This window comes from Haliotis cracherodii, unplaced genomic scaffold, assembly GCF_022045235.1.
Source record: "Haliotis cracherodii isolate W230 unplaced genomic scaffold, xgHalCrac1.p SCAF_3, whole genome shotgun sequence".
In the NCBI taxonomy this organism is placed as follows: domain Eukaryota; kingdom Metazoa; phylum Mollusca; class Gastropoda; order Lepetellida; family Haliotidae; genus Haliotis; species Haliotis cracherodii.
Genome location: NW_027266286.1, coordinates 65,893,407 through 65,912,866, shown reverse-complemented (window position 1 = coordinate 65,912,866; position 19,460 = coordinate 65,893,407). Strand labels below are relative to the sequence as shown.

Here is a 19,460-nt window from a genome sequence, read left to right as displayed (position 1 = left end):
AATTTAGAGTTGATTCAACAAGTTGATTGTCTGGTGAAGAAAAGCCGAGGTGCTGTATCGTCAGCAAAGAGTCTTGTTATGCAATCTGATTCATCAGCAATGTCGTTAACAAATACAGTGAATAAAAAGGGACCTAACACCGACCCCTGTGGAACGCCAGCCTTCAAAATCCTTGGTTTGGATAGAGCCCCACTTACAAACACTTTTTGAGTGCGATTGCTTATGTAACTAGACGGCCATTCAAGTAAATTCCCTTTTATACCATACATTTCTAATGTGTACATAAGTCCTCTGTGCCAGACACGATCAAATGCTTTTGACACATCGCAAAAAAAGATGCAATATTTTTCTCTATTATCTAAAGATATACAAATTTGATTATACAATTAAATTAATTGAGGGACAGTGGAATGGCCTTTTTGAAAGCCCAACTGGTATTTACATAGCAATTTATTGTCATGAAAGTAGTTATAAAAATGATTAAATACAACTCTCTCAAACACTTTACCAATACAACTAATGAGTGATATTGGTCTGTAATTTGTCACAACTGAATGATTTCCCTTCTTATACAAAGGCATAACATGCGCACTTTTCCATTCTGTTGGATATGCATTTAAAGCCAATGAATGATTAAACATCATACATAAAACAATCCTAATGCTGTTTACTGTTTTCTTTAATAGGTTGTTACTTATTCTGTCTGGACCAGATGCCTAGTTTATTTGAAGACATTTTATAACGTCAAATATTTCATTTTCTGAGACAGTTAATTTGTCAAAAATAACAATTCTTAGTGCGTTGCTTGAAATATGATAATTCTTCCCGTTCTTCAGTTAGGGTAGATATGGATTGGTAATATTCATTTAATCTCTCTGATTTTTCTGAATCTGAAAATATAGTGGGACAGTCATCGTTATCTTGTTTCCTTAACGGGGGAATGCTCGAAGTAATTTCCAATATGATTGTTTATTTACTATATATAGTTCCGAAAGAAATTCATCGATGCTAGAATAGAACTTTTCTTTCGCATAACTTTTCATGTTGTTGACTTTATTGCGTTGTTTTTTTGTATGCTATAATATCTGTCTCCTTATTACTCCTTTTTGATTTCTTTCGTAACCTATTACGTATCCTACACTCCTTTCTTAAATGTGAATCAAACCATGGTTTGTCATTTGGTCGAATAGTGGATGGAATACACTGTGTTACAAAATCATTCAATCTTTCACACAACACTTCACACATATCATCAACATTTGTACATTCATTACATAATACAGACCAATTGGTAATGTTTATGAGATCATTCAAATTAACAAAGTCTCCTTTGTTATAACATAACACCTTGCGTTTATAGTGAGTGAGTGAGTGAGTGAGTGAGGCGCCTTAGACGACTTAGACACCAAAAGTGTGCTAGATTTAGAAGTGACTCTGGTGGGCTCAACATTTTCTGTGTAAAATTTCGTCATATAATTTTTTTCTGTTAGATAATAAATTTTCATTTAAATCACCGACAATCACCATTTTACTAGATGTATCCAATGCAACTTCGAAAGAATTATCTAAAGTTTCATTATCTACAGATTCATCCAGATGTGTTTCAGTGAAACAAACTACATCATACTCAGACAAATAGTCTGTAAGATACCTTTACTTATTACGGACACTCCTGGTATTTAAATGGATAATTTGGATTTGTGTCTTTACTCTAGATTTGTGTCGGGGCGGTCCGGTAGCCTGGTGGTAAAGCGTTCGCTCGTCACGCCGAAGATCCGGGGTCGATTCCGGACATGGGTACAATGTGTGAAGCCCATTTCTGATGTCCGCCGCTGTATTGCTGGAATATTGCTAAAAGCGGTGTTAAACGTCACTCACTCACTCATTCACTCACTCACTCACTCACTCACTCACTTTTATCCTCCAGACAGAGCCGGTGGTCGAAATATACATACATCAGCAATTGAGTTAAAAACATCTTTTATTACGAATGTTTTGAAGGTACTGTTGGTCTGATTAATTCAATTTAAAAAAGAAGAAGTTTTATACAGCTTCGTATACCTGGGGCTTACGACACATGCCTCCATATTTTAAATTTGTTTTTGTACAGCTTATTCCGGTTCATGGAGGTACAGGCTTTGCTAAATACAACCAGAGAACACATACATGGTCTCTTGTTAATGTAACCCTAGATGGAGCAAGGCTTGAGGAATGCCAAATGCCGGGGTTTAAACTAATAGTTCTGCTCGGAGTTAATGGCCAAATCTCACCGCTGACAGATGAACCTGGTCCAATGTAGCTGATGCTGCCGACGCGGTTATCAACTGCGAAATGAATTATTGAGGGTGTTCTACGAGCAGTGCCCCCCAATCGTCCCCCCCCCCCCCCCTCCTCCCTCCTGAAAGTGGTTGTATACAGTCGACGTAGCTGAGCCGCTCTGAGCGAGAGAGACCGGGAACTCCACACACAGGCTCTTGTCGTGTCACTAGCCGACACTGTACTGGCAGTTTAGCCCAGTCATGGCCTCGGAAAGTCAAGGAGACATTGTGTCGCCAACCTTCTCTAAAGTACTACAGGAAGTTGAGGTAAGAACGATAGATGTTTACATTCCAGAGTAATGGGCATTCCGCATCTAACGCGCTGACCTCTGCCCCTCGATCTCTCTGGTTCTGAGAGTTGCTTGAAACATCGGACGGTTATGACTTGATGTGATGGCCACAAAGTGACAAATATGTGGTGTGAGGGCGGATGCGAGTTTTGGAAAAGGAGATATAGATTTTCTGATCACAAATTATTAACTAGATGAATGAAAACATTTAGTTGCCATGGTTATTATTTTCGAAAACGTATCCCCAAATGACTTAATAAGGGGATAAAACAAGGACGGGTCAGCTCGGAGGCAGTATTACTGTGTCGGAGTGGGCTATGTTAATCCTAATATCATCCCACATATGTCAAAGATGGCAATTTATTTTAAGAGATAACAGGTCGCGGCTTCACCCTGAGCTCACTGCACGTTTCGATTGCATGACGGACATTGAAGCATGCAGCGTCATATTAAAGCTATGCAGTGTTAAAAAGGTCGTTTTGTTCTCCTTGCTGGGTGCAGCGTAGCAGGATATGTATTATAGCTATGCTAATTGTATCGCCACTAGACGGTACATGTTTCTTTGTATGATATAGACACTGCAAGTTTTTCATGATGATAGTAAAGAAACGCACAAGGCCGTATAGAAGGTAAATAAACAGACAGATTAACGTGAAATTATTCAGTATAAGGCCTCAGGTCAAAATACATTCAGTGCAAATTATTTTTGGGGGCACTGGTTATATTAATGGTTACCTGTTGTCAACAATTGTTTGTGGTTTGCGCTTAGCAAAATCCAGCTATATGACGGCGGTCTGTAAATAATCGAGTCTGGACCAGACACTCCAATGATTGACATCATGAGCATTGATCTACGCAATTGGGATACGATGACATGCATCAACCAAATCAATGAGTCTGACCACCAGATTGATTTAGTCGCGACCAGGGGCGGTCGGGTAGCCTAGTGGTTAAAGCGTTCGCTCGTCACGCCGAAGATCCGGGTTCGATTCCCGACATGGGTACAATGTGTAAAGCCCCTTACTTGATATTGCTGGAATATTGCTAAAAGCAGCTTAAAACCATTCTCACTCACTAGTCGCGACTATCATAGGTTGCTAGGGATCTTCTAACCCAGAATGCGGGCGTTCAACATGGTGAAAGCCTTTTGATTTACCATGTATACACAGGTGTAATGTGCAACCAGGTTCACGTTTTACAAGACCCGTGAAGATTCCGGGGTAGAATAGGTCTTCAGCAACCCATGCTTGTCGTAAAAGTCGACTAACGGGATCGGGTGGTCAGGCTCGCTGACTTGGTTGATGCATGTCATCGATCCCAATTGTATGGATCGATGCTCATGATATTAATCACTGGATTGTCTAGTCCAGATTCGACTATTTACAGACCGCCGTCATATAGCTGGAATATTGCTAAGTGCAGCGTTAAACAACAAACCAACCAACCAACCAACCAACACTTTTTACAAAGAGCGTCATACGACTCTTGCTCAAAAGTTGTTTGATCAGGTTTACAACATGCAAGGCCTAAGTGAAGCGTTATGGTAGACATGATGGGGACATTTCACAAATTCCCCATCAGTGACAAGCACCTGCATGTGTTTGTGACGTGCCACTAATGGAGCAGGATGTGCACACCTTGTATCATCAGTAATTGACACTATTGATTCATAAACACATACTGATGGTATTGTCGGAATCTTACAATGAACTTTGGTTTAAGCAGAGAATACTATTGTCATTTTGGAAAGGATTGTGTGGCTTTTATTAGAAAATACCTTCTCATAACCCACAACAGCTATTTGTGACGAAAAGAACGGCGTCTAAAGCGAGAGAGAACCACTTTCCAGTGTCTAGGGATGCCAGGACATTATATATCAACATTTTGCACTTGTGCCCAATCCCTTTGTCTTTTTGGACAATGAAATATGTTTCATAATAAAACATTTAAGAGTATTTGAAATTGTCTATAATAATAGCATTTTGATGAATCATCTGAAAAGGACTGCCATGGGTGTTGCAGGGTTTTAGAAAACATTTTTTTAATCATATTAATAAAGATATGTACTTCTTGACTTCACCAAACATATGCAAATGCATAGTTTTACTAACAAGAATAGGTTTCACTGTCGTTGCCCATGTTATTCGCCGACTGTCATCTGAGTGTGTGTGAGTGAGTGAGTTTGGTTTTACGCCGCTTTTAGCACTATTCCAGCAATATCACGGCGGGGGACACCAGAAATGGGCTTCACACATTGTGCCCATGTCGGGAATCGAACCCGGGTCTTCGGCGTGACGAGCGAACGCTTTAACCACTAGGCTACCCGACCGCCCCGACTGTCACCTGAAGACTTCAGCATGATGTGTCGTGTGGTTATGTGTTGTGTGGAGATAAGTAACTCTTCACCAATATATGATGCCCCGTGTCTGTACACAAGTTCCATATACAGTAAACTACGGTTATAACGAACTCAAAGGGACCACTAATTTTAGTTCGTTATAACCGTAGTTCATTATAATAACGCAACGCTTATAAATTACTTTGGTTATTTTTGGTCCCGGGCGTTTGCTCTATGTATCCTGTATGTACGCTTATAATGAACTACGTTTATAACGAACTAAAATTAGTGGTCCCTTTGAGTTCGTTATAACCGTATTTCATTATAAGCATATATACAGGATATTTACAGCAAATGCCCGGGATAAAAGAAAATCGCAGTACGTTTTATCCGTCAGTTCGTTATAAACGTAGTGTACTGTAGATATATCATCTGTCGGAGGGTAGTTAGCCCTATAATAGTCTTTGACCCACTAATGATACATTTTCTCTTCACACCAGGTTTGCAACCTCTTATTCCAAATGGAGAGTAATATTTTGGCGAATGAGTCAATTGGTGAGATATCTCTAATATAGTATAGTTAATTGGGTTATCATTTTCGTTATATTATATGTCATAAATATATTGCAAATAATACGTTTGCTCCAAATAGTGGGAAAATGAGGTCTTCCTTTCATTTTATTGAACAATACAGCGAGAAAGGACTTAACTATGAACCAAAGATTTGAGGGGCTCATTACTTCGTCCATACATGTCCTCTATAACCAACAATGCATTGTTGTGTAGAAAGTAGGCCATGTCCGTCTCGTCGTTCTGTCCGACAATACCATGTCCGCATTCTACACCGGCCGACTGTACCACACAGAATCACATCATATACCTTCGACGTACATATACAATATATATATATATATATATATATATATATATATATATATATATATATATATATATATATATATATATATATATATATATATATAGAACGTGAACACCAGCCTCAATTATCCGCCGAAACAGATTCGAGTGGGCGTAAAGGCAGTCTAAGGGTAAAAATTATATGAATGGATAACTGAAAATCAGGGATGACACCAGGTGTTACTCTCCCCGAAACAAACTAACTAGACAAAGCCCATACTGTAAACATTGATCACTAAGATGTTCGCCCTGAGTCGGACTAGAATAGACCCCAGTAAAGCCGATGGGGATTGATTGTCACAGTGTGTGACCTTTTTGAGCGTGTGCCATTATGCCTCGACGTCGTGTCCTATAACACAACACAGCATGACAACGTTGCCCTATAACGCACCACAAAATGAGGACAGCTTATTACGCAATACCACATGACAACATTTCCCTATAATGCAACGTTACCCTATAACACACAACAACATCACAACGTTTCCCTATAACGCAACACAGCATGACAATGTTTTCCTATAACGCAACACAACATGATGACGTTTCCCTATAACGCAACACAGCATGACGACGTTTCCTCATTACGCAACACCACATGACAACGTTACCCTATAATGCAACGTTACCGTATAACGCAACATAGCATGACAATGTTTCCCTATAACGCAACAAAACATGATGTTTCCCTATAACGCAACATAGCATGACGACGTTTCCTTATAACGCAACACAGCATGACGACGTTTCTCTATAACGTAACACAACATGACGATGTTTCCCTGTAACGCAACACAGCATGACGACGTTTCCCTATAACGCAACACAGCATGACGGCATTTTCCTATAACACAACACAGCATGACGACGTTTCCCTATAACGTAACACAACATGACGACGTTTCCCTATAACCCAACACAACATGACAACTTTGCCCTATAACGCAACACAGCATGACAACTTTGCCATATAACGCAACACAACAACAATGTGTAACGTTCAACCATAAGACAACGTCACACAGCAGTCTTTCTGAAAATATTGCCTACGATTTAGAAGCAGATCTTAGTGCTTTGGCATAACAATTTATTGTACACGATGGAGATGTCAGTGTGTTGTCACACAACCATGTATTGTGGATAATACAGATGTCAGTGTTATCATACAACCATTATTTTCCAAAGCACCATGTAGCATCAAAAGATATTGGAAAGTCAACAGAAGCACATACTGTTTCTCCTTTGACAGATGTGGTTGACCTTGTTTATATATATTGGGGTTCTATGTTAACGGTAACAAAGCTCTTCATACCACTTCCATGACACTATGGACAAAATAATTACATAAGTGTGAAATAAAAAAATAAGTGTGATCAATTAGCTGAGTTTAATGTTAACATTAGGTTGAAGTTCCTGGTATAGTCGGAACCGGACAAACGGACACTTTTAGAAGAGATTTCCTATGATTATGGAAAGGGTTTTGTCTCTTGTATTTATGCTCAGAGGCTTTCAACTGTAAGTGGTTATAAACTATAAGTTAGTCATAACATGTAGATTTACAGCCAAGAGACACTTCGATACAGCAGATGATACGCTCAGTGGACACAAGTTTATAACATCCACGCTAAACAAACAATATGCGTCGTACACACATGGCTTCGATTCGATTCCGTCGCGTACACGTTACCACATATTATAGCTAAAATGGATAGAATTATTATTAAACCGCCCGCCTGTTATCAGAAATGTTATCATTCCATATTTGTAAAGGGGGGTCTGTGAAATTCGTGTTCATTGCACTAAATGTTTCAAAACCGATATTGTATACTTTTATTTGATAACAAATTCTATCCATTTTAGCTATAATATAAGGGTAACGCTATTTTCCAGGGCATTATCATTTACAGTTAATGGAAGACCTCGGGCTTCTGTAGTGACGTCATCTGGTTTGTTCTATGACGTTTCCATATTTGTAAAAGTGGGTCAGTGACATTCGTGTTGATTGCACTTAATGTTTCAAACCAAAATTGTTGTTTACTTTTATTTGATAAAAAGTCTATTCATTTTAGCTTTAATAATGTTAACGCAAGTTTTCAGGGCATTATCATTTGCAGAAGGAATAAAGGACACCGTGTGGTCATATTTCATTCAGATGTTTTAATCTTTTTAATATTAGGGTTTCAGTGTCACGTAATGGTCGGAATGGTCGTAATGCTTGTTATTGAAACGGGGCGGTCGGGTAGCCTAGAGGTTAAAGCGTTCGCTCGTCACGCCGAAGACCTGGGTTCGATTCCCGACATGGGTACAATGTGTGAAGCCCATTTCTGGTGTCCCCCGCCGTGATATTGCTGGAATATTGCTAAAAGCGGCGTAAAACCATACTCACTTACTCTTATTGAAACAGTTTACATTCCTTCGTCCGTCGGCCTGGAATTTGAGGTACACACTCTTATAATTGAGTATTGAACCATTCTGCAGTCTCGGTAGTCCTACAATCAATTGACACGTACAGTACACAGATGAGCTGGCGATTCTTATTGATGCTTTTCGTTGTCTTTCGGCATGGAGTTTAAGGTTCAAAATCTCTTGTTAAGGAATCGAGCTGTGGGGTTTTCTGTAAAGTCGCCGTGGACTTACACGTTATTTGATACACGTAAACACTGGGAGAAGCCATGGCTCCGTGTAATGTGTCTCCCTTGCGTACACATATACCTCCGCGCGTGACAAGGAGCTGACTATGGTTGATGTTTGCACTAGGTATGTTTGCACTCTATGTGCCGTGTCAGAGGCAAACATAACACCTCAACATAAAAGATTGTATACATGAATACAGGGTACAGTTCTCCTAACATTACCTCGCCCTCTATAACTGCAGCACAGGTCACCCTGTTTGCCAAGGCTTTGTAGAGTTGCGTCCCTTAGGCGAGCCAGGATCGTATGATAATTTCAAGTTTCTCCTTGACTTTGAATCTTGGAGTGTCAGGACCATAACTCCCTTCCTACGAATCAGTCTAACCGCTCATAAGAATCAAAACCAAAACAACCACATATTGCAGCCCACAGTCCCGTCAGCCATGGTCCAGTCAACGCCGGGTCACCACCATCCCCATACCCTTGAACCAAGCTCCATCACCTCCAAAATTCAGTTAACATCAGCCCATAAAAATCAATGAAAAAGTCAACCACAAAGGAAAACCAAAATTTAACACAAAACGACGCAAAACATCATAAACAAAAATAATTATGAAACAAAAACGGGCCATCAAATCAACAATTCTCATTTCTCCCAACCTCAACACACCACTGTTATATATGAAATCCTAGAAGGGACATTGTCGCGTTGTCGTTATTTCAAAAACATGCACGTGCCAAAATAACCAGAGTGCGACAGTGTGTCATTTAGGCCATTAATCGTATTGACGCACTTTGAATACATTTTGTTTATTTTACCAAAGGGCGACAATGCGACATTTAGGCCATTTGTCGCATTGACGCGCTTTGAATACATTTTGTTTATTTTACCAAAGGGCGACAATGCGACATTTAGGCCATTTGTCGCATTGACGCGCTTTGAATACATTTTGTTTATTTTACCAAAGGGCGACAATGCGACATTTAGGCCATTTGTCGCATTGACGCGCTTTGAATACATTTTGTTTATTTTACCAAAGGGCGACAATGCGACATTTAGGCCATTTGTCGCATTGACACGCTTTGAATACATTTTGTTTATTTTACCAAAGGGCGACAATGCGACAACGCGACATTTCTCAAGGTAAAAGAAATAGGTGGCGTTGTCGCATTGTCGCCCCATAAAAATGTGTAAAATGCGCGACAACGAGACAACGCGACAACGCGACAATGTCCCTTCTAGGGTTCCATAGTAATGCAATATATTTTTTTCTGTATCACATCACAATTAATGAACATATTATAGCTTCGCCCGGTCTTTTATTAGCTGCTGCGCACCGCAATAATAATGTCACCGCATCTGTGTCAACTGTAGCATATTATTCATATCTATATATTATTATTGATTCAGTAACGTTAACGTTCAACGTACTTTGAACACGTCTGATAACGATGTAGGACCAGCTGACACACTGAGTATGTTTACTGTTGATGGGTCTCGTATAGTCACTGTCCCACATGCCCGAGGAAACGGGCAGCGAGTGTCTGGACACTTGGCAGCGAGTATTTGGCCTTTGCCTTCACCGAGTGCGCGATAGCAGTAAGTAGTGATGATTGATGCCTAGCGACAAAGTCATGTGATGGCTTTGACACAGAGGAAAGCCTAATGGGACCAGGGTTCACTTGCACAAAGCGATCTTAGCGCTACGACTATTGAAAGCCGATGTCAAAGTATGGGAGTTACGATCATCTTAGCGCTAAGATCGCTTTGTGCAAGTAGGCCCAGGGGTCATAATCGGGCGGAATAATAGCCCTCTACCTCCGGATCCGGGGACACGGTACACAGCGATTGGCTAAGGACACTGAGTCTGAGAGGTCAACGGACATAATTGATGATATGACATGCTTCACAGGATACGTTTTAACCATAATTCCAGTGATACATTATCTGAACGTCTTTATATTTTGAATTGGTTGCTTTGCGTCTTATTCGCTGCCATCGCTGTCCTGGGAACTGCATTTAGCAGACTGACCCCGTATACTTAGAGGTCATACAGTCTGTATGCTGTATACCATCGAGTGTTACTTGAACATCACCGAGTAGAGTTGTTCCTGTAACAGTGAATGAGTAGGATGCCTGTTGTGTAGATGATTTGGAAATGTTTCTAAAAAATAACAAAAGCGTCTGAGTTTCCTCTGAGTAAATGACCCATGCTTGCCGTAAAAGGCGACTCTGCTTGTCGTAAGAGGCGACTAACGGGATCGGGTGGTCAGGCTCGCTGACTTGGATGATGCAGGTCATCGCATCCGAATTGCGTGGATCGATGCTCATGCTGTCAATAACTGGATTGTCTGCTCCAGACTCGATTATTTACAGACCGCCGTCTTATAGCTGGAATATTGATGGGTGCGGCGTTAAACAACAAACAAACAAACTGACTAAATGCCCACTTGTTTTTATTTACAGAATCACGACATCGCCCACAAGAATGCAGGTAAATCTTGCAGTACTCGAGATAATATTGAAGAAATTCTGGAGCGTGAATACTAGTAGTTAAGTCTTCATGTACTTCCTTATACGAGATGATTGAAGACAAATATATGAAATATGAACTGATGTAAGTGTTAATAACTTCATAAATTCATCAGGTAATGATCGACACGTGTTGATTGGCAAATGCATATCGCCGTTGAAGCCATATTGCTTATCAGTACAGTAAACTACGGTTATAACGAACTCAAAGGGACCACTAATTTTAGTTCGTAATAACCGTAGTTCGTTATAAGCATATATACAACATACAGAAAAGTACGGTTATAACGAACTCAAAGGGACTACTAATTTTAGTTCGTTATAACCGTAGTTCGTTATAAGCATATATACAGCATAAGTACAGCAAATAGTCGGGACCAAAAAAGTAAGTTCGTGATAAGCGTGTTCGTTATAACCGTAGCTTATTGTATATACAACACATGACCGGGACTAAAATATAAGTTCGTTGTATCAGTTAGTTCGTGTAGTTGGAAACACGCTTAGATGCTGACCGGCTGTATGCTGAGCGATGACTGGATCTGTTGCATGGCCATGTTTCGTGTGTGCTACTGGTAATTTGATGATTGACTTACTGTGTTGTGACTGGTTTTATCATTCTAGTCTGTGAGCCTGGCAATAACCAGAGAAGCGAGAGGTGAGGTGAAATAGGGTTTAACGAGGATTATTCCACTTATATAGCGACGTGCATGTGCGTGTGTGTGTGGCTGCTTGTACTAGTCCGGACTGATGCCGATTTATAGTGCTAGCTCACTGAGGTACCATGCCGCAGTTTAAAATGAATACCCCACTCGGACACTGTATACTGACACCGAGCCGACCAGTCCTTGTTTTAGCCCCTTAAAGGGGCCACAGGTGCCCCAGTCGTCTAAGGCGCCGCGATTCGCTTGCATAGTTGCGTCCCTTGGGCACACCAGAAACCTATGATTGTGGGTTCGAATCCCGGTTCGCCCCAATTATGTTTCTAGGTTTGTCAGCACCATACCCGTGCTCGTGGGTTTCACCGAAGTGGTAAACGTCTGAGACCTGCTTGGGGCTTCCTTCCCACATTAAGCTGACACGCGGTGATATAACTGTAATACTGTTAAAAGTGGCCTTAAACCAAAATCAATCACTCACTTAATCCCCTTTATGCCGAACGCCAGACAGGGTAACAACAAGTACCATCTTTTAACGTTTTTTGGTATGACGCGTCCGGGAATCGAACCCTAGGCCACGGAGGCGGTCCAAGGACCGCTGAAACGCCATAGTAGCAGAAGTGTATCCACGTAGCTGAATCCCTCAGGGTTAGAAGTGATCTTCAGCAGCCCATGTTTCGTTTTATGCTTGTCGTAAGATAGATCGACTAACGGGATCGGTAGCTCAGACTCTTTGACTGGGTTGATGCATGTCATCGTATCCTAATTGGGATGCTCCTGATATCAGTCACTGGATTGTCTGGCCCATACTGAATTATGTACAGACCGTCATATAGGTCGAATATTGCTGAGTGAACAGCAAACAAATGGAGATGTATGTCGTCCTGTCAGGCCAATTGCATCTAAACTTCTAAACTTTTCACTTTCAAGATCCTTTGTATAATGATATCCTCTTTTTATGATCCAGTAGATACGAGCGGCGACCACGAACTACAGATGAAGAACGATGGTGGGCCCGAAGCATCAAAGCAGCCGATCACGCCCCCTCCAGAAGGGTCAACTGAGGCTGGTGCAGAGTATGGAGAGACGCGGGTATTCAAGAAACGTTGGCTGATGCTGGGGCTCTTCTGTCTCTACTCCTTCAGCAACTCCTTCCAATGGATCCACCTCAACATCATCGCCAACGTCATCTTGCGCTACTACAACACCAGCCTCCCAGGGGACACGCTACAGCAGGAGACCGCTGTCGATTGGTTGTCTATGGTCTACATGCTGGCCTACGTGCCTCTGATCTTCCCAGCCACGTGGCTGATGGACAGCAAGGGGCTGAGGGTGTGTAACGTTGTGGGGTCGTTCCTCAACGCTGTGGGAGCGTGGGTGAAGTGTGGTAGCGTCAGCCCTGACCGATTTGGCGTCCTCATGTTTGCTCAGACAATCTGCTCAGTGGCACAGATATGGGTCCTGGGCATGCCAGCACCTCTAGCGGCTGCCTGGTTTGGCCCGGATGAAGTCTCGACAGCGACATCTTTAGGCGTCTTTGGAAATCAGGTAAGATAACTCAATTTATAAACTACAAGTTAAAATCAAAATATTTCCATGTATTATTGTCCACATTACCCCTCTATTCAGCAGTGAATGAGCGAGTATAGTTTTGCGCCATTTTTAGCACTATTGTCATTCATGCATTGTACCAATGTGGGGAATCGAACCTGGGTCTTCGGCATGACGAGCGAACGCTTTAACTACAAGGCTAAACGAGCCCTAATCAGCAGTATATACCAAAGTGATGCGTGGGGCGCAAATGGAGCAAAAAAAAAAACCCCCGCCGTAAATACTACTACTACTACTACTACTACTACTACTACTACTACTACTACTAACACTTGATATTTCACTGCAGTGAAGACTTTGACACTTTGACGGAATTATTGTCATACAAGAGCTATCTCCCAGCAAACTGTTTCCCGTACACAAACTCTTGACTTCTTGTTTACGTTTGTTCAACATTGAGAAGGCAAAATAATGAGTGGGTGGATGAGTGTGGTTTTACGACGCTTTTAGCAATATTCAAGCAAAATCACGGCGGGTGACACCAGAAATGGGCTTCACACATTGTACCTATGTCGGGAATCGAACCCGGGTCTTCGGCCTGACGAGCGAACGCTTTAACCACTAGGCTACCCGACCGCCCCCAAATAATGACTGTTTTACATTTATGGGGTAATATCGCTCTTGCCGTTTGCTATTCTCTTGAAAATGTTTCGTTGTAGACTGCAATTTTCTCATTTAACTCATCAATCGAGACAGTTCGTTTCGCTAATCGCCATTTTTGTTACTTGACCAGTGTGTATTTTAAGATTTAGCACACTGGGAACGACTTTTTAAGTCGCAGTTACAAGGTGAAATGTCCCTGCGTGTTAGGTAGGAAGAATTTACGTTTCATGGTTTTATATTTGTAATAAAAACAAAATCCGGTAGACAACTACACAAACTGTATATAATAAATAGGATATTCCATGTGACTCGTGAAATATCATGTTTCTGCCATCTCTTGACGGGGGAAAGAAGATATTTTCACTCGTGGCTACTCGACACATGAAATATCCTCTATTTATTTGCCGATATAACAGAAAGATTTTATTAACCTCGGAATATAACTCACTCATCCAGGTAGGTGCGGCAGTCGGGTTTCTCCTCCCTCCCGTCCTCGTGCCCAACTCCCCCGACCTGGACCAGGTGGGCAGGGACATGAGCCTCATGATGTACATCACCGCAGGGGTCACGACGGCGATCTTCATATTAATACTCATAGGTAAGGAACCGGTGACTGTTGGGTCAGCCACGTCAGCTCGAGTAGTCTTGATCCATGAAGATCCTGGGTAGAATAGGTATTCAGCAATAGATGCTTGGTGTAAAAGGAGACTATGCTTGTCGTAAGAGGCCACTAACGGGATTGGGTGGTCGGGCTCGCTGATGTTGCATGTCATCGTATCCCAGTTGCGTGGATCGATGCTCATGATATCAATCACTGGACTCGATTATTTACAGATAGCTGGAATATTGCAACAAACAAACAAACACATCAAGTAGCCTTGTCGGGGCAGTTACAGTCCATGAAATTGCGAGAACGAGTCCCACGAGGGATGATTGAGAAGTTCTAAGCCTCACATAGAAGGAACTGTGTAATAGTGAACATGATGTCATAGAGGCATATCCACACAAAAAACTTGAGTCAATCGATCAAATTGTTTCGCTGTGACAAGTCAGTAAAATAAGCAAGTGTCTGTGGCCTTTGGAAAATAGACAAACTCGATTAAATGTGCAGTGACCTCGTACTTGCAGAAACAGGGCTAAACACCAAAACCCATTCATGAGTACAAGATGATAAGGATGCTCCTTCCGGTGCCACCGTATGGAGGGAGACGCAGCGTTTCAGTGTGGCGGGGAGAGCCTTGGGGGCATGTCAATTGAGTGGAACGATGCTCATGATAATAATCACTGGATTTTCTGGTCCAGATTCGATTATTTACAGACCGCCGTCTTACAGATTGAATATTTCTGAGTGGGGCTTTAAACAACAAACAAACACTCAACCGCTCACCAACCCACTCAACATTCTGAAAATGTGTCCATCTGTCATCAAAAACACGTTATGACATATGATTCTTGAACGCTAAGATAAAAAACCGTTTCAAGTGTAACGAATTACTACGTGCACTTACTGTGATACAATGCTTGCCTATTTTTAATGTCGGAAGTCTCGGAAACGAGAGGCCCTGACGGGAATAACCTTCCACGTGAACGTCGCAACACTGATGATGATGTACCGTAATGTTCCGGGTAGTGGAGTCGTGTTCCGAGCGACACAATTTTATCAATACTGTCTGAGCAAAACATTATGTGAATAGTGTCTGACCACGACTATTGCAATATTGGCTTAGCGCCACTCAACAAACACTGTATGAGCACCACTACACCAATACTGTCTGACACCATGCCATGACGTTCTTCATAACTACTTGCCCATTCCTGCCTTCAAAACAATGGCCGCGTTGTGTGTGTGCAGTACCCCGCTGCCAATACTGACGGGACACTAAAATGTCATTACCAGAATCCTTAACAAGTCCCACACAACGAAAGGACCCTACGGGTGGCCCTCTATACGTAGTCACCAACAATGAGTCAATGGAAAACGCCTGGGCTACTCGTTCTCGTTCCGTCAAGGTGGAGTGACCTCCCCTGTCAAGGTGGAGTGCAAGCTCCTTCCCAGCGCTTAACACCTTCGTTACACTCTCGGTAACATCGCTGCCACCAGGGTAGACGCGGCCATTACAAGAATCTTGAAATTTATCCCTCTAACCCCAAATGTAGCAACGTAAATACTTTTGTTTATTTTTCTGGGAATGCCAATATATTTATTTTTAAAAAAGGTTTACGAACGATCATATTTCGGAGATGAATTTAACTTTTTGTTTGTTTGATAAGATTCAAATTTCCCATTACATTCTTACTATACCAATTATATGATAGCTGAAATGAAAGAGAAATTCAAATTGACAAACAAAGAAAATAATTTAGTTGGGGCAAGAGTATTCGGCGTCGCAGTCATCGCTTGTTTGTAAACACAACGGTCATAACGATTGCGAGTTCAACTCCAAGCATGGTTGTAACCACCTATCACAGTGGGTTTTGACTGGTGGCAGCGATAGTAAAGGGAGCTCCGCGAACGGGCTATCGCTGTGAGAAGCTTGGGTGGAGTGACGTCCCTTGTGAAGGTGGAGTGACCTCCCATGTCATAATGGGCCGTGATGGTTTTCAGTTGTCTTTTGGAACACACGCACTGCCCCGAGCATCGCGCAAACTTTAGCACTGTGATTCCTTTGATTCTCAGTGTGGTACTGCCTACATCCTCGATTTTCCAGTGTAGAATGTCTCTGTTATGATAAATACCTGTGTCGAATAAACATTTAGGGAAAATTATTTTCTTGTAAATTTAATGTAACGAACAAAGTCTTTGTCGCCGTGTTGATGCGTCTATAGTTTTCGTGTGTGTTGTTACGGTGATATGAAGAAAGAGATAGTCACCTCATTTCCTAAAGGAACTAGGGTCCAGGGTATTCATCGTGGAGAATGGATATCTAATACACTGTATTATCGAGGATGTACTGTCAGCTGCTATGTACAGCTGCTGAACAAATGTTTGTTAAACACAGTAATCATGATTTATTTCCAAAAGATAGGGGGCACGGGTGGCCCAGTCATCTAAGGCGCCGCGATTCGCTGTGCAGAGTTGCGGAGTTTCTGGCACGCCATAAACCTGTGATTGTGGGGTCGAATCCTGATTAGGTTTCTAGGTTTGTCAGCCCCATACCCGTGCTCGTGGGTTTTTCTCTGGATGTTAGCATACCCCTTCAGTTTTCTTTCCAACGATATCCCAAAGCGGGATTCATGCATGTATTATTACATGCAACTTCTTTCACATTTGAATTAAACAAACTTTTGTTCAGCAGTGTAACATGTTAAGGACAAAGGACTGCATAAAGACTATACATGTCTTTACATATACATGATTTTGGTCGTGTTATTGTTTGGAAGTTTCTCCTTGAAAGTGTTTTAGGAATTGCGAGATACATTCCACCGTAGGATTCCGACAAATTGTACCAACAGCACACTGTGTGAAAAGTGCCCATTTTATGATTTATGTAAAAGGTTCAATGAGTGACAGCTTAACCAATCCCTCACAATCTTGCACAAGTAAGTCTCCCTCCCTCTTCTCCAGACAAACGCTCTCTCACACACCACCATAAATAACAGATTTGGCAGATGCATTATGTAAGTGGATCGGTGGACAGAGCGTGTAATCAAATAACGACAGCCTATCCCACACAATCCACCTCTCATCTGCACGTATGTTCCGTATCTGTCAGTGTTCTCGGGGAGAGCGACCTCCACGATTCCGGGAGTTGAGTCTTCTTTCGAGGTCAGCAGACTCGAGTGATTTCTCGGAATTATAAAAACATGTCACGTTATTACCGTAATATCTCTATACTTTTGCATAATGACCTATAGCTGCGTCAGATTTAATCCTTTGAAATGCACGTTCAGAATGGCCTGTATCACAGTAGTTTTTACGTGAACTTAGTCGTGGCTTTTGAAATGGTTCCCGTTTTTGTCTTAGCGTTCAAGAATCATATTTGATAAATGTATTATTGATTCCCGGTACACACACATACATAACGTTTGAGGTGAGGTGAGGTGAGGTGAGGTGAGGTGAGGTGAGGTGATACTGACGGACCATGAGGAGCAATCAGGGAGTATACATAATGAAGCTGGTATCCGGATTAATTACGCCATTTGAGATATCTGCGTAAACGCTTCCCTCTTATCAAAGAACCCGTGAAGATCCGGGGTAGAATAGGTCTTCGTAAGAGACAACTAACTGGATCGGGTGGTCAGGTAGATGCACATCCCAATTGCGTGGATCGATGCTCATGATATTAATCACTAGATTGGATAGTCCAGACTTGATTATTTACAGACCGTCGTCATATAGCTGTAATATTGCTGAGTGCGGCGTTAAACAACAAACACATAAACAAATCTTATCAAAGAGGTCATAAACCTTTCATGTCCGAAATAACCTCATCGAGCGTTGTCTGTTATAGCGAGGGGTGGTCGGGTAGCCTAGTGGTTAAAGCGTTCGCTCGTCACATCGAAGACCCGGGTTCGATTCCCGACATGGGTACAATGTGTGAAGCCCATTTCTAGTGTCCCCCGCCGTGATATTGCTGGGATATTGCTAAAAGCGGCGTAAAACCATACTCCCTCCCTAACTCACTGTTATAGCGAATTGTTTAACGAACGTATGTGTGTGCCGTAGTTTTCACTCATGAGAGAAACTATACGCTGTTTGCAGCATGGCGACGTTTAGGATGAGGACTCTGGAAGTTGAATATTATACATTTGCAGATGTTTTATCGAAGTTCGTCAACATTTCAGCATTTGAAACCGTCGGTTATAATTGAATTTTTCACTTATAGTACTGGCTACCATTCAGTTGTCATCTCCGAGTCGCAACTATTAACGCCACACTGTTCATTTGAATAATGGTTATTCACAGAATTTGTTCAAAGACGTCTTGGAGCGAGTAATCAACTCAATTTTGTCAGTAATAAGCAAACGTATTTTTTTAAAGACATTACGAATACTAATTAACGAATCTCTCCTCTCGCTACACAGGGTACAGAGACCATCCTCCCGTCCCCCCAAGTAGGGCGCAGCTGGTTGCAATGCAGGAGACGGAGGGGCAGCACTATCTCTCCTCCCTCTGGCGGCTCGTCAAGACTCTCCCCTTTGTCCTCCTCGTCATATCCTATGGTGAGATTGCCGATAACATCACTGCATGCAATGTCTCTGTCGAATATCTTTTTTCGATTTCATTACTCCTACATCGCACCAGCCATCCGGCTACTTTGACATGTCAATTTTTCGTGATTATTATTAGTATTATGATGATGATATTGATGATGATGATGATGAAAATGCTGTGTGACTTTGGTTAACATATTAGGGGAGGTAACCCCTTTCACCTTATGAACATGGCTGACTTGTATGTTCGGTTGGGAATGTAAAATGTCGACATATTAAAAATAAGCAAAGACCAGTTTGCAAATTATACCATATTTGACATGTAAGACACGCATGCGTAGTAGGACTCGTAACTAAGCTGGAATTTCCAGACTTGATCGTAGCGCCACCAATGGCTATGACGAGTTA

General features: G+C 41.8%; 1 protein-coding gene across 2 annotated transcripts in view; it reads left to right on the top strand.

Annotated features, from left to right (window-relative positions):
* The first annotated feature begins 2,443 nt into the window (after positions 1–2,443).
* The window catches only part of LOC139474037 (choline/ethanolamine transporter flvcr2a-like), a 34,428-nt gene continuing 17,411 nt past the window's right edge, over positions 2,444–19,460 (top strand). Inside the window, exons 1-5 of one of the 2 annotated variants that reach the window (XM_071256894.1) lie at positions 2,444–2,585; positions 10,963–10,990; positions 12,652–13,232; positions 14,355–14,496; positions 18,924–19,061. In XM_071256894.1, coding sequence (XP_071112995.1) covers positions 2,520–2,585; positions 10,963–10,990; positions 12,652–13,232; positions 14,355–14,496; positions 18,924–19,061 — 955 coding nt within the window. In that variant the 5' untranslated portion in view covers positions 2,444–2,519. The remainder of the gene's footprint in view (positions 2,586–10,962; positions 10,991–12,651; positions 13,233–14,354; positions 14,497–18,923; positions 19,062–19,460) is intronic. The other variant, XM_071256893.1, reaches the window with a different exon arrangement.